Genomic DNA, 15,195 nt, shown 5'->3' with positions numbered 1-15,195 from the left:
TGAATTATGCTAGATCTAGCACCAAGATGCTAGATATGGCTTCACTGGCGGGCTTCGATATCTACAGAACTTTCTGCCAAAGCATACAAAGAATCAATAGCACAATAGTTTCGATAACATCTGTGTGGTCCTTCGGTAGGCTACACATCCGGTAAGAAGCTCATCCCAAAGAGTAGTTTGGACTGCAACCGTGGCCGAAACAAAAGACGCGTAGCCGACTTGTATAGATAATTGAAATCAAATATTCAAGTATCCATTTACTGAATGCCCATATCGTGTATGCATGCACTATTTAGTAAGTAAATAAAGTACACACACAATTAATTATGTCAGTGATAAATGGTGTTTATTAAAAAAAAAACCTCTCCAAACAATGAAGATTAATCTTAGACTGGAGAAATGATTATCCTTCGTTGTCATTATCATTTGGCCATGAAACAAACGCCTGACAGATATACAACCCCTATATACAGCTATGTGATGTTGGAATATATAACTCGTAGGGTATGAGGCTTTACTTTTCCAAAAATTTCAGTACTTCTAGTGAAATGAAGTCTTTAGTTTTACGTCTCACGGTTAAGCCGGTTAGGCTAAAGGAGACAGTGATGATGAGAAATGAATGAAATGGTGGAATGAAGAAAGTGGGAGGAAACGGGAGAACCCCGAGAAAACCCAGGAGCATGGCGTTTGTCCACCACAAAGTCCACACGGCGCGATCTGGGATCGAACCAGGGACCCCAAGCACCGGAGGTGAACGCCCTACCACTGAACCAGCGCGCTCCCACAGTACTTCTTGTGTACCCCTATAAATGTAATAGAGAACTAATTGCCATGTTTTTTTTAATAAAAATATTCAATTAGAACTGGACAATTTACATAAAATTTGGAATCGACAAATGAAAACGGCACGTTTCTAGCACTTGTGGGTTCGAGATCTCATTGTTGATAGGATTGGAGACAAACATATAAACTTTTCTGTGAGGAGAAACATATACGCGTAAATCTAGTATTTTAATATATAGATAATAATTGGAATAGTTTTATTTTCGAGTGCTATTTTTTAATATTCGCAATATTGACATTTTTGAACTTAAATTTTTCGCGTGTTTGAAAAAAAATATATCATTACTAGTAAAATTAACCTAATACAAACATATTTATTTTTTTTTTTCAATTTTTCCGGAAAATCGAAAAGAACGTTTTTTTAAAAAACAGGTTCAAAATTTCCGGAAATTTGACAATAGTAGTTCAGATACACTTGTACTTTGCCCAGCATTAAACTCTGATCTTAGTTCCGACGCAGTTCGCCGCCTGTTCTGTTTTACCAATCTGCCCAGACTACGACGTTCGACATCTGTAATGAGGTAGGGGCACCCAACCCCTCGACATTTGGACGTCTTTTCCCCTTGGTTTCGCCACTTGCTGAAGACAATCACCACAGCACTCCTCGAAAACCTGACAAGTCCTGCTGTTTCCGAAATTCTCGTGCCGAGTGTTTCTGAGCAAGCACTTTCTTCAAAATAATATTAAAAATTATAGAAAAATTTTCAAGACATTCGAGTCGAGTCGAGATTTTTACCAGCTGTCTCGACTCGACTCGAGTCTCGACTCGAAAATTCGAGTCGAGAAATAAGTTTGTCTCGACTCGTCTCGAATTTTATAAAGAGTGTGTCGACTCGAATTCGAGTCGAGATTCGAGACATGCCTCGACTCCTGCGCATCCCTAGAGATAGGCATGACTTCTGGAAATTCGAAGACCTGTCATCTCTGAATACCGGGTACGTTAAACTCTATTCTTTATTCTTTATGGTTTTACACGCACTGTTTTGTGTATAGAATCAATGTAACACATTTGTCTTTTAGTTTGGCTCATGAAAAAAATAGTTAACAGCTCGTCTTTAATTTACAGTTATTCCCTAATTGTTTTGAGTTGATAATCCAGCCGAAGTATGACGATAGTATATTCCATGCAGCGCTAAAAATATTGTTTTTGCAATATCTACATAAAAGCGACTGCTACCGCAGTAGCAGTAACACTAGCGCTGATTTCAGCGGGTGGCCGCCACGCTAACTATACCAAATACTGTCCGTCTGCCAAATCTGATACCAGTGTCGGCGTCTTCTGCTTCACTTTTGGTTTGCCGCGCAATCGCATTGTTTACCTTAATCTGTACTCTGCAGTATTATTCTGTTCTTCGACGTTATTTTTTACATACAATGATCGTTGATGATGAAGACATCAATAATGGACCATCCACATCGAAATTTCGGATGGTAGGAGGGCTCCAACACCGATCGTCCCGTCCCGATTTTTTCTTTAAAAAGTTGGCAACCCTGGGTTTTGCTGTTATAATTCTTAATGCTCTGATACTGTATCCATACCTCATACCTATTGTACTTGGTTTTCGATTGTATATTATGAAATTATTTTATCATTCCAACACTATGTCACAACCCCAAATGCCAAAAGAAGAAAAATAAACAATACGACTGTTCAATAAAATGTTCATTGTACTAACAAAGTGTTACTTTCCTCACTAATACAGGCAAATGTAATTAAATGTTTTAAAATATGTAGTGTTATTATGAAAGTTACAATTTACTACATATAGATACACTCTATACTTCTGTGTGCAGGGGCTGATGGTGGAAGACGGAACACTAACATTATTCACGTTTTTGCACTTGCTCTTGAGCGTGGTGGGGGAAAAAACTTCTTCTTTTCCTATCAGGTTATGTGGAACAGAGAATAATACCTATGCACTGTGTGGAATCATTTACCCTCAAATTTCCCTCGGAATATTCTTCGCGTAATTATCTGATAGACTAAAGTTTCATAACAAAGTTTTTTTTTTTTGCTTTTAATTTTATTTTGCTTTATTTTTTCTCAAAAATCATTATTCATTACTACATTGCTTTGTTAAGGAAAGCAAAGAAGCGATAATATATTAAGAAAACTAAGTTATTAATGAAAATGTGGAAATTACAGTATATGCGAACTTCTTATTGCGGGTGACGATACATATACAAACTTACAACATGGCGTGCATTTTAACCCCTTTCACTTTCTTATTCTTAATGCATTTCAACCTTAAACAATCTAGAGTAAGTCTGCAATAAACGATTTGACAGATTCTTTTGTCTTAAACGTTTTTTCGATTTGTAGTAGGTGACGTTAAAGATGGATCTGCATTCAGCGCAAATCGAATATTTTAGATATGTCGTACGTTTGAAATGTATTTTATTTCCTATTTTAGGTGCTACTGACACTACATTCAATTGGATATTTTTACTACATGCCTTAAGTTATTTCATTTTTTGAACTGCGTTCATTTTAGTTGCTTTTTTAAAACTATTTTATCCTAGTTTCGTTATTTTATTTTGTTATATATCGTATTATTACTTGAGTCCTACTGTCACTTCGTAAGTATAGATTATAATCTATCTGTACAAGAAAAAATCAAAGTGATGCTGAATTATGACAGTCCTCAGATTTATTTTAGTGGAATTTTATGAAAGATAAAGTGTATCAACAAGTACAAAAACTCATGAAAGTATGATGGAGCGAATCAAGAACGCTTGTGCAACAATGACTGCAGACACACATGTAAGTTGTATACAATCACTTGAAGTGCTCATCAATAAATGAATGAAAGTTGGAGGTAATCAATTTGAACACTCACTGCAACCAGGGGTAAAAGTGAGGGAGAACGCAGAAAAACGCCGTTCCCCCAATTCCAAAAATATCTATGGCGTCGCTCCACTTCCTAAAAAAATTGCAATGGACAAAGATAGGCAGGGGATGGCATGACGTCATTCATCACCCTACTTTTCAAATCCACTTTTACCCCTGACTGTAACTGAAATGCAAGGGGAACGTACCGAAAAGTAGCACCATTATCCAGAGACAACCCCATGCCGTAAACGTCGCCAACACCTAGTGGCCCACTTGCCGGTAAATGTCGATCGTCGCTATAGCGACGCGTCGAAGGACTGCCGCTAGTGTGGCACTGGCGGCAGGGTTTCGTCAAGTCGAAACAGATATCTAGAGTCGGGGTATTGAAGTTACCACCGCGTAGCAGCGAAGACTTCATTTTGGTTCGCGCTTCTTCGATTTGTCGCGGAGAATCGCGAAGGGACCAACACGAACTATCGCCAGTCATGTGCATGCGCTTATTATTATATATTATTTTTCCTGACGAATTGTTCCTAAAGTGCGCTACGGGGGTCAAGAGTAACCCCTGGCTCTACATCATGAACTGAAAAATCTTGAGATGAGTGCGTATAATTGTATGAATTTAGATGACAACTGTAGCCGATCATTTGAAAGTGAATATGGGAGAACCATGAAATACAGTAAATAGACGCGCATCATTTTGTTATAAAATTAGAGGGCGAACGAACTTTATCTGATCTCAAACGGTTATCGTCGAATATACATGGTTACAGGAGCACCCTGATTAGCCAAATTAGAAATACCTCAAGGATTTATGCCTCTACAAGCGACTTTTTCTTCATCGCCTCTGTGGCCAAGTCGGCCCTCCCCGCTGGTCTAGTGGCTAGCACGTGCGCCTCTGGTGTACGGGGTACCAGGTTCGATTTGCGGCGAGAGAGCCTTTGTGATTTTAACTGTCCTCGATGTTCCTGTGTTCGTGTCTCTGTCGTTCTAGGTGATTGAAAAAAGTCAAGTAAACGAGTAAAGCAAGTAAAAAATTAAGTAATAAGTAGTTCAAGTAAGTTACAGAGACATATTCGGTGAGTTAGTTAACTTTAAAAAAAGTCGGAGGAGCATGCCTACTAGTAATCCAAAGGTTGGTGGTTCGCGCCCACCCCGGGACACTTTTTTAAAACTTTTTTAGTATTTTCCAGACTCTCCGTAATGTAAAGAAATTACGTATATAGGCGATTAACATATTTTTGGGGAGTAATTTTGTTGTTCATTGGCGTTTCGTCGCGTCTCTGCCGCTGGTGGTATAATTCTCAAAACGGAAGTGGGGCCACCATGGATCGTCGCTGCGGGGCCGCCAATGTTTGGCGGGATATCTCTAGTTGCCCATCAGTGGTGCACCGACGCTTACGGCATGGGGAACGTACAGACAAGTTTCGTCATATCAACTTTTGACCAGTGGTGAAGCATAATTAAATTAAACGTGGGACTTCTTCCCATTGAAAGAAAGGAACTTTACTACTTCTTGCTGAAAGTAGGACCATCTATTTCGAATCGTGAAAAATTTAAGATAAAAGATTTGTAGTTTTTAACAAAGATTTATTCTGGAATGAAATTCAAAACTTCAACTTAATATGTAGTTTAAATTGTTCATTTACATACTAAAACTTTGGCGTGAGATACCCGGGTTCGATTCCATATGGTTCGAAATCCCGTTAATCAGTAGGTCCACGTCTCATATACCCTCGCTGCTGAAAGAGACATTAAACTCAACACCAACTCAACGTACTAAAATTAATTACAATAGTTTATATTTCTTGTTAGTCCGAGATATGCTTCATTTATTACCTGGTCTTTGTTTATTTTGAAGTTTCCACTTGGTGTGGCCCGGAAGGGAAAATGGCCTCGCTTATATTTACAATCTTTAGCTACGTTTTCCAAGGTCAAGCCACACGTTCTGGAATCGCAAGTTGGGTCGACGATTTGACTCTCCATTAGAGATGCACTGGGAGCTCTGGAAACAGAAAATTTCATATAGAGAAATTGTACCAAAGATGGATTCTCGACTTGAAACAGACTCTTTCTATTGCTGTTCTGGATACTGTCCTAGAATGCTAGAAATAACCTGAGTTAATAGTTTACCTTTACTATCACATATAGCGCTATTTAGCGGATTATTATTCATGTTATGTGATCTTCTGTTTAAAAAATGCAGTTTAATTGAACATTACAAAGGTAAAACTCGTGATGCACTCACATTATCGCAGTTCCTAGTATTGTTGAAGAATAATATACATACTAATGTAATTTATGCATTCTTATGCCTTTCCAAACAACACATACTAATGTAATTTATTTATTGTTATACTAAATATTTCCGGACTTGACTTGGTCTCAAAAATTAAGGACTGATAAAACAGTAAATTCACTAAGCTGATTGTGAAAAATTAACTATTCAACCTTGGCTGTTGTAACCATACAGCCTATTGGTTGATTAATTAGTGTTCATATTTACGTTCTTCGCAGCAGCAAGGCTATACAGGAGGAGACCTATGGCATCTGAACACTGAGTTCGATGTACTCTCACTGAGAATCGAATCCAGGCCCTCGTGCGCTAAAAGCATTATGCATTCTAGCCAATAGATATGAAGAATGGCAAATGCCACCTGTACACAGGAGATGACCGTGTGAATAAGTTCTATTGTCACCATATATAAACTCACATTTTTGCAAATCATAAAATGCCTATTCCTTCATAAAATATTAACAACAAATCCGTTTGGCAGGTCAGGTACACCTTAAGGAATATTAGCTTATTGCCTTAAATTAATTAAAACTTTTCATTAATGTAGGTGAATACAATTTATAGGTTAAAGACTTAAGAGAAATCAAAATTTAGATGATCTACCTAGATAGTTTCGTACTCACTCAAGAGTCTCCTGAAAATGTTTATCCACGCAAGAGTTTCTTAATTGTATTACTTCAACTAAATTTTTCTATGCATAAATTGATATTTAAAAAATTCTCAGAGACTTGAATTTCGAATCGATATCAACGAGAGAAATGCCTTATATAAATAATTAAAGACATAGGCACTTACTTTTCTCTATTTTCCCCGTTATCCATGTTTTTTTGAGATAGTATAAAACAGGTATTTCAAGTCTGCTGGAAGTTCGGATTTATTCCAAAAATGTTTCCAATTTACTGAAAGGTAAAACAACGATTGTTGAGCACTATAGATTACAAAACTACTCTTTACATGCATATACGTAGTTCTACGCTCTTCCTTCTATGACCTCTATGTTTTCCGCCTCAGGATTATGTTTCTGACCACCTACAAAATATTGATAATTCCTATATTTTCTTTCTATTGGTCAATTGTATATCCTGAAGTATACCAATCCCCAGAAACTGTTTGGCATACAGGCTTGAAATATTGTTTTAATTTTCTCAGGCTATGAGTAAGAAAAATTTTTGCGAAATGTGACCCCTGATGGGAAAACAAGGATTTGAAACCTCATACGCAATTCTCAAGATTTCCGAAACTTTGCAGCATAAAAAATTAAAATGTTCTCCAAAAAAATCCGAAATACAGCTTCTTAGGGTGGGAAAATGGGCTAAATATTTTTCGCCTTTTATCATATTTCTAAACCGTTAGGTGCTAAAAATTATTTTTCACGAATTTTCCCCGTGAGTTTCTTCAATATATATATATATATATATATATATATATATATAAAACATTTACTTTTAAAATGTAAATTTCAAATAGTATTATTGGATTGAATTCCATCGAACATACAACAGAATACGTTAAAAACGATTCAATAGGTTTCAAATTTCGTTTTATCTTCCATAAATTGAAAATTTCGGAGGAACACAGATCCTTCCTCTAGGTCTCACAGCCTAGTGTAAAAGTATATGGGAATTCCAAGTATCATTCTTATTCTCATCACAAGGAATAATCTGGCGGATTTCTATGGTTGAAAAAGCGAACTAATTTCAACAGTTAATAATACGAACTGCCTTGCAAATTAAATTTCTAACTTATCAGTACCAGTTTAGTAAGGCTAGATTAGCTATTTATACAGCAATGATGATGTTAGAAGATAGACAGAGGGCAGAGGCATCGTTGGGGATCGTTCGCCCCTCCACTGCCAAAACAGATATGTAAGTAGCGTGTGGGCACTTAGTGCAGTTTTCGTAACCAGCTATCCGATTTTTTGTAATCAGATTTAGTAACTTTTTGTAGTTTTTATGACCCTTTTATGACCCTCTCCCACTCCCTATTGAATATACCAGGGGGTGTACTCGTCCTCTTTTACTACTACCAACACCTATTTTCGCAACGTCCCTATGTAACATAGCAGAGACTATGAAAACAGATTACATCTCCTATGTAACACAGCAGACTATGAACCAGTAGCAGGGATGTAGGCCTACTCGTTTCATTTTATCAACTCCTATATAACATAGCACAGAATACATAACACTATGAACAAATAGCAGAGAATAATGGGGGTGTATTCGTTCTCTTTACGATTACTTTTTTTAACATAGTAAAATGATTAAAGAATAATGTAGACACCTATTACATAAGGCTATGGCATATTTCGCAATCCCTATTTAACATAGCAGAGACTATGAACCAATAGCAGGGATACCTTTTATCAAAACCTATGCAGCATAGCACAATATACATAGCAGAAATTACACGAGCATTCATCAAGTACTACATGTTCCAAAAGTACTTATCATCGAGGTCAAAGGTAAAAAATTTAAGCCCGAATAACTTGTAAACAGAGCAACGTATTGAGGTGCTGTTTCCACATTTAGTAATAGGTCATCAAGCACTATACGTCCCAAAAGTACTGGCCATCGAGGTCAAATGTCAAATATTTAAACCCGAATAACTCGTAAACGGAGCAACGTATTGAGGTGGTGTTTCCACATTTAGTAATAAGTCATCTAGTACATGTCCCAAAAGTACTGACCATCGAGGTCAAAGGTCAGATATTTAAACCCGAATAACTCGTAAACGGAGCTATATATTGAGCTGTTGTTTCCACATTTAGTAATAGGTTATCAAGTACTACATGTCCCAAAAGTACTGACCATCGAGGTCAAAGGTCAAATATTCAAACGTAAATAACTCGTAAATAGATATGCGCACGAGTCGAGATTTAAGCCTGTCTCGACCCGTCTCAAGAAAATGTTGTCTCGACTCGTGTCTCGACTCGAAAATATGTTTTTGTTTCGACTCGACTCGAATTCGAGTCGAGACGTCTCGAAATTCGAGTCGAGACAAAATACACGAGTTAAAATATACGCACACATCAGCCAGACCATTATGACTACCTACCTAATTGTCAGTATGTCGACCTTTGGCACGGACAACAACGGCGACACGTCTTGGCGTGCACGCAATGATCCTTGGTAGGTCGCTGGAGAGAGTTGACACCACATATGCACACACAGGTCACCTAATTCACGTAAATTCCGGGAAGGGGGGGTGATGCGCCCTGACGTCACGTTCAATCACATCCCAGATGTGTTCTATTGGGTTCAGATCCAGCGAGTTGGGAGGCCAGAACATCACTTGAAACTCGCTTCTGCGCTCCTCGAACCACCCCATCACACTCCTGGCCTTGTGACATGGTTCATTATCTTGTTGAAAAATGCTATTACCATTGGGAAACATGGTCGTCATGAAGAGGTGTGCGTAGTCTGCAAGCAGTGTGCAATACGCCTCGGCCGTCATGGTGCCTTGCTCGAGCTCCACTAGACACATCGAGGCTCATGTGAATGTTCCACATATAATAATTAAGCCGCAGCCAGCTTGTCTCCGTCCCGCAGTACAGGTGCCAAGGAGCTGTTCCCTTGGAATACGACGGATTCACACCGTCCCATCGTCATGACGAAGAAGTTATCGGGATTCATCAGACAATACAATGCTCTGCCACTATACTAAGGTCAAGTGGCGATGGTCACGTATTCATTTCAGTTGTAGTTGCCGATATCGTGGTTCGCACATGAATGGGTCGTCGGCTGCGGAGGCCCATTGTTAGGAGTGTGTTCGGTGCACTATGTGTTCAGAGTAGTGTTGTGAAGGCCTGGGAAAAAACGGACATTCTGGGTAAAAAAACATTTCCCGAACTTGAAAGAAAAACGGAAAATTTGGGTAAAATTGAAATTTTCGAATATTTTATTATATTATGCTTTCAAAATGAAAACTACTTTATATTTACTAGTTTAGAGTTAAGATAATTGAGTACTTATGTTTCTTCTATTAGAATAGGGGCAGGACTCATTCAAACACTTCAAAGTTAGTACCGTTATAGAACGGAGTTATGGCTACAAAATAAACTAAAATATAATCCTAGTTAGCTTAATTAGTATAGACGCATTAAAATTATCTCGAGCAATCTTATGAAGTTCCCCCTTGATGGCAGGGAAGTGTTAAAATAACAGGGCCAGAATCATTTTAGTTAATACGTTAAATCAAACATGTATTTTATAGAGATGTCTTCTTTGTTCTATATAAAATTTCCGGAAATTTGGAATCAATTTTAAAAAAAAATGTTTGGAAATATTGGCAAAACCAGGAAAATATCATTTAAAAACTACATCTTGGCCTGATGCTAGTCATCTTACTTGCTGTAACATGTCTGCAGCATATACAGTAGGAAGTCAAAAATCCGAATTAATTGGGACCACAGGTAGTTCGGATTTTCGAAAATGTCCAAGAAAATGCCATTTAGGCTTACATATACTGTACGGTATGTTCTTCTATCGATACAGTGGTTATTCAGTACATACAGTAATTACAATACCATACGAAAGGCTACTTATATTTAATGTTTCTGAAGAACTTGCTCGTACACTAAATTACACTGATCTTGTAAGTCACACTTAAAACTTATAGGCCTAAGAGGAAAGTTAAAAAAAAAAAAAAATGTATGGGAAACAATTATGTATGAATGAACTTGTGTAAAAACACTGACTTCAAATAGCGTCGACGGACACACTATTGTTGGTTTATCGCTAGCGTTATATTAAGACAAAATGTAAAAAGCTTCTAGGGACCGCGTTCGGATTTTTGACGTTCGGATTATCGACGTCCTACTGTATATACAATGTATTTCGCTAACGGAAAAATACTTAAAGCAACAAGATTTAATTCTACTTTTTAGTTGTTTGATTTCTGGTAAAATCCCTCTTTATTCTTTGTATATTTTTCGAATAACTCAAAAAGAGAGATGATCTTATTTACATATACACACATATACCGTACAAGCGAGTAAATTTGAGCAGCGAGAAATATATTAAAGGGTTGAGTATGTGAAACTTCCGTTCGTTATTATTACAGACTAGCAGAATACCCGTTTTTCGCACGGGGACAATACGTTTCACTTTGGGCACAAAGGGCACTAAAACTGTCACCAATGAACTTATGGAGCCCCAAAACTATGAATTCGACATAAATATCCGTGAGCCCCAAAACTATGAATTCGACATAAATATCCGTAATTTTCAATTATATTTACATGTCACTATTCCCCCTTAGAGTATTAATGGGACTGAATTTGGGTTTAAACGGCCGGAAGTGTCACTGTTCATCTCAGGGACCCCGAAAACTATCGATTCGACACTAATATCTGTCATTTTCCCCTCTCCCCTTCCCTCACGCTGCACCTTCAAACAGGCCTGTGCTGGCCCACCAGGAAACCGGGACGTGTCCCGGTGCGCCCTCCGAAACATCACAGTATAAATAAAGGTACAAGTTTTTAGTAATACCGTGAATTTGTACAGTTTTATAGGTAAAGAACCCGTGAAAGGCGCAGTGCGCCCTTTACATTAGACGCACTTGCGAGACCACATCAAAGATGGACGATTTCATACACTCTTCTATATAGTACAGTCCTGTACAATACATACATACGGTTACTATTTGCAAAGAGCCAGTGAAAGACACAGCGCGCCCTTCATATAAGGCGCCCTACGAAACATTACATTATAGATAAGTGGTTTTAGTTGTTCTGTATACCCCAGGTTTGTATAATAAATTCAAATATTGGGTGTTAATAAAGAACCAGTGAAGGGTACAAGGTGCCCTTTACATAAGATGTCCTGTGCATTATCACATTATAGGCATATATATATATATATATATATATATATATATATATATATATATTAAATTTGTTCTTCTGGATACCAGTTTTGTGTTATATGATATAAATTCATACAGTTGTTACTAGTGGAGATCAGGTAAAGAGTATAATCACTTACCAAAAAAAGAAAAAAAAAACTACAAAGTTATGTAGCTATATGTCGGATAGTCAAACGTACGATGCATTCGTGAAATACTACATTGACACTATTCTCTAATTTACGATTTTTACGGCATCGAAGCTTGCTCAGTCTTAATATGTATCCATATATCCGAGTATACTGATTGTTCTTGTGTGTTTTAAAGCAGTGTTCGGATAATCAGTACCTATTGTATTTCTAAGCTATAGCTATATTAATTTCTGTGAAATGTGGTCTTTCGTCATCACAGCATGGCGTGTCCTCAGGTTGTGGATCGAGGAGAAGGAATCTAGATACGGAGGTTAGCTGCGAATATACTGAATAAGCAGTCGCGGACAGACGACAAAAGGTGATCCTCCAGCTTGGGGATTTGCTGTGGGGCAAACAATCTCATCCTGTAAAAAAAAAAAAAAAAAAAAAAAAAAAAAAAAAAAAAAAAGGAAAAAAGAAAAAAAAAAGCTTCTTCAAGTATATTCGCAGAATCCTCGGATTAGAACTGATAATTTGGCACGAACTCAGCAAAGTAAAATCGACATGAGATTTGGAACAGAATATAAGAAGTCTCTATAGGGCAGCGGCGTTAAAATGTGTAAGGAATGGGTTTAGAAATAGAGGATGGACCTAGTGTAATATCAGGAAGTTAGATGAGAAGGAAATGGAGGAGTCAAGTCGGGAAATTTTACGTTCTTTTAAGGGGAACAAATTAAAACATACCAACTAGGAACAGGGCTATCCGTTCACAAACGATTAATATTAGTAATTACATGAATTGAATTTGTTAATGATAGATTTTCTTTTACTTCTCTTAAGGGTCGGTGGTGTAATATTTTGTTTTAAATGCACACACCCCAACATAAAATAAGGATGACAATAAAAAGGACACTTTTTACGAAAGAATAGAACGCGTATTTGATCATCTCCCGCAATACCATATGAAAATTCTGTTAGGCCGTTTCAATGCGAAGGTAGGACGAGAGGGTATTTTCTAGGGATGGCCAAAATTTTCCGGAATACGGATTCCGGAAATTTTGTTTTTCGGAATCGGAAAATTTACTTTCCGGAATTCGGAAAAATTCCGGATTTCGGAAAATTTCCGGAATTGGGAAAAATCCGGAATTCGGAAAAATTTTGGATTTCGGAAAAATTCCGGAATTCGGAAAAACTCCGGAATACGGAAAAATTCCGGAATTAAAAAAATCCGGAATTCGGAAAAATTCCGGAATTCAGAAAAAATCCGGAATTCGGAAAAATTCCGGAATTCAGAAAAATTCAGAGATTCGGAAAAAATCCGGAATTTTTCCGAAATCCTGAATTTTTCCGATTTTATTTTCCGGATTCCGGAAAGTAAAAATTCTGGAATTGGCCATCCCTAGCAAGTAGCTGTTAAAAGAAAAACAAAATACTGAAATGAATAGGCCTATATATACTTGTATTAGTTTCTTGTAGTTGGATATGTCTTTATCACTTACGTAGACAATTGCTACTGCACTTATTTACTGCTTTATGAGGAAGGTCTTATTTTCACACACCAAAAAGTCGCCGGTATGTCTCAAATATTATCGTGTTCCCACCTGCAGTTGCTCCAAAGGGCTGCAAACTACTTTTTAACCAGACGAAAGGCAGTGAAGGAAAAGAAATCTCAACAAATATTATAATAACGTTAGCTTATTGTCAACATACCTATGTACAGTAAATACAAATTTATATTTTTTGACTTTACGAAATATACAATGTAATTGTTCAATAATTAACATAAGCAGGCATTCATTAATTTATATTAATATGATAATTAATAAAACTAATAAGCGGGTGATTGATGACTCAGTGGTAGAGTTTTCATCTATGGTATTCTAACCCAGGACATGTGGGTTTTGGATGGCTAATTTTGTGTTCGAAAATTTTCCCGGTTGTACTCTTGGTTCCCTTTCTTGTATTTGTTCCATCATCACTCATTAACGAATTTAGTTTATCAAAATTCTATAGCCATATATTCATTCTGTCCGTCAGTGAAACAGTCTCAAGAACTATCTGATGGATTACCATCAACTTTGGTCACGATGTACAGAGTCAATAGTTAAGAATCGAGTTCCCTGATGAATGTAATATTCAAACCGGAAGCGGTACGAATCAATCATTTCCGGTTTTAACGTTAATCATTATATTGTAAATATGGTAATAGATAGCGAGAAGCGGTTTCCAGTAATCGACATATATAACATTCATGTAGATAGAATGTTACCCAATTTGTGCATCTGCTGAAAATAATGAGCTTAGGTATTTAGAGAGCATTTTCCGCTTTAGAAAATGTGTGCTTGGTTATGAATGTAGAGAATTAGCTGAGTCAGGCACGTAGCTAGAATATGATAATAGGAAGGGGTGGTCTGCCACGAAATACTGTGGTTATTTACCAGGGGCTCAATCATTCTAAACTATTTTATTGGCAACATATATTGGTTCGTTTAGCCAAGGTTTCTAATGGGGGAATGATATGAAATACTGTGGTTACACACCAGGGGCTCGATCAATCTAAATATTTTACTGACAACATACCCATATTGATTGGTTTGGACAATAAAATGAGGATATGTTAGTAAGTATTTTAATAAGAAGCCATGAAGAAATCTCGAGTAAAAGAATATAAAAAAGTATTGAAAAAGATATAGCCTTCCGAGATCATTCGAACGGTGTCGAGAATTTTGCGCCCTACCTCAAGAAGAGGGAAAATTGCGCCTGCGATGTACCTCCACCGGTAAGTTTGAGTCCTGCGAAATAAAAGAACCTATTCGAGCTTACGCATTTGCTCGGAGGGGCTGACATTACAGTATAAACAACCTTTCCCCCACAGCCATGCCATTTGTGATTTATTTTCATTGTGGCTATATAAGGGGAGAATAAACTTCAATATAAGCCAAAAGAATACAACGGATCAACGCAATCACTGCTTCTTCCAGAGATGATTTTGGGGGAACACTGGCTTCCCCAGAGCTCTCAAGAGTGCCTCCTCGGAGGAGACCAAAATAATACGCCTATAATATAATAATAAATAGAATAGTATCACCAGTGACCCCCCTTCGGAATACTGTGTGCCCCCCGGAACATTTTTTTTGAAAGGACGACTGAACGCAATTGTGTGTTTGAAGTGTAATTCCAGCAAGTAAACACATTGTACATAGTTTTCTTGATAATATTACTGAACTGATTTTACATTCACTTTA

At 37.3% G+C, this 15,195-nt stretch overlaps 1 protein-coding gene across 3 annotated transcripts in view; it reads right to left on the bottom strand.

Annotated features, from left to right (window-relative positions):
- LOC145662710 (kelch-like protein 6) overlaps nt 1–15,195 on the bottom strand; it is a 101,771-nt gene that overhangs the window by 56,318 nt on the left and 30,258 nt on the right. For 2 of the 3 annotated variants that reach the window (XM_081728564.1, XM_081728563.1), the window contains exons 2-3: nt 6,768–6,871; nt 5,516–5,681 (exon numbers count right to left, since the gene is read on the bottom strand). In XM_081728564.1, the coding sequence (XP_081584690.1) occupies nt 5,516–5,681; nt 6,768–6,793 (192 nt within the window). In that variant the 5' untranslated portion in view covers nt 6,794–6,871. The remainder of the gene's footprint in view (nt 1–5,515; nt 5,682–6,767; nt 6,872–15,195) is intronic. The other variant, XM_081728565.1, reaches the window with a different exon arrangement.

Source organism: Thermobia domestica, chromosome 10 (assembly GCF_964235325.1).
Source record: "Thermobia domestica chromosome 10, izTheDome1.hap1.1, whole genome shotgun sequence".
NCBI lineage: Eukaryota > Metazoa > Arthropoda > Insecta > Zygentoma > Lepismatidae > Thermobia > Thermobia domestica.
Note: the sequence above shows the minus strand (reverse complement) of the source record. Positions and strands in the feature narration are given on the sequence as shown.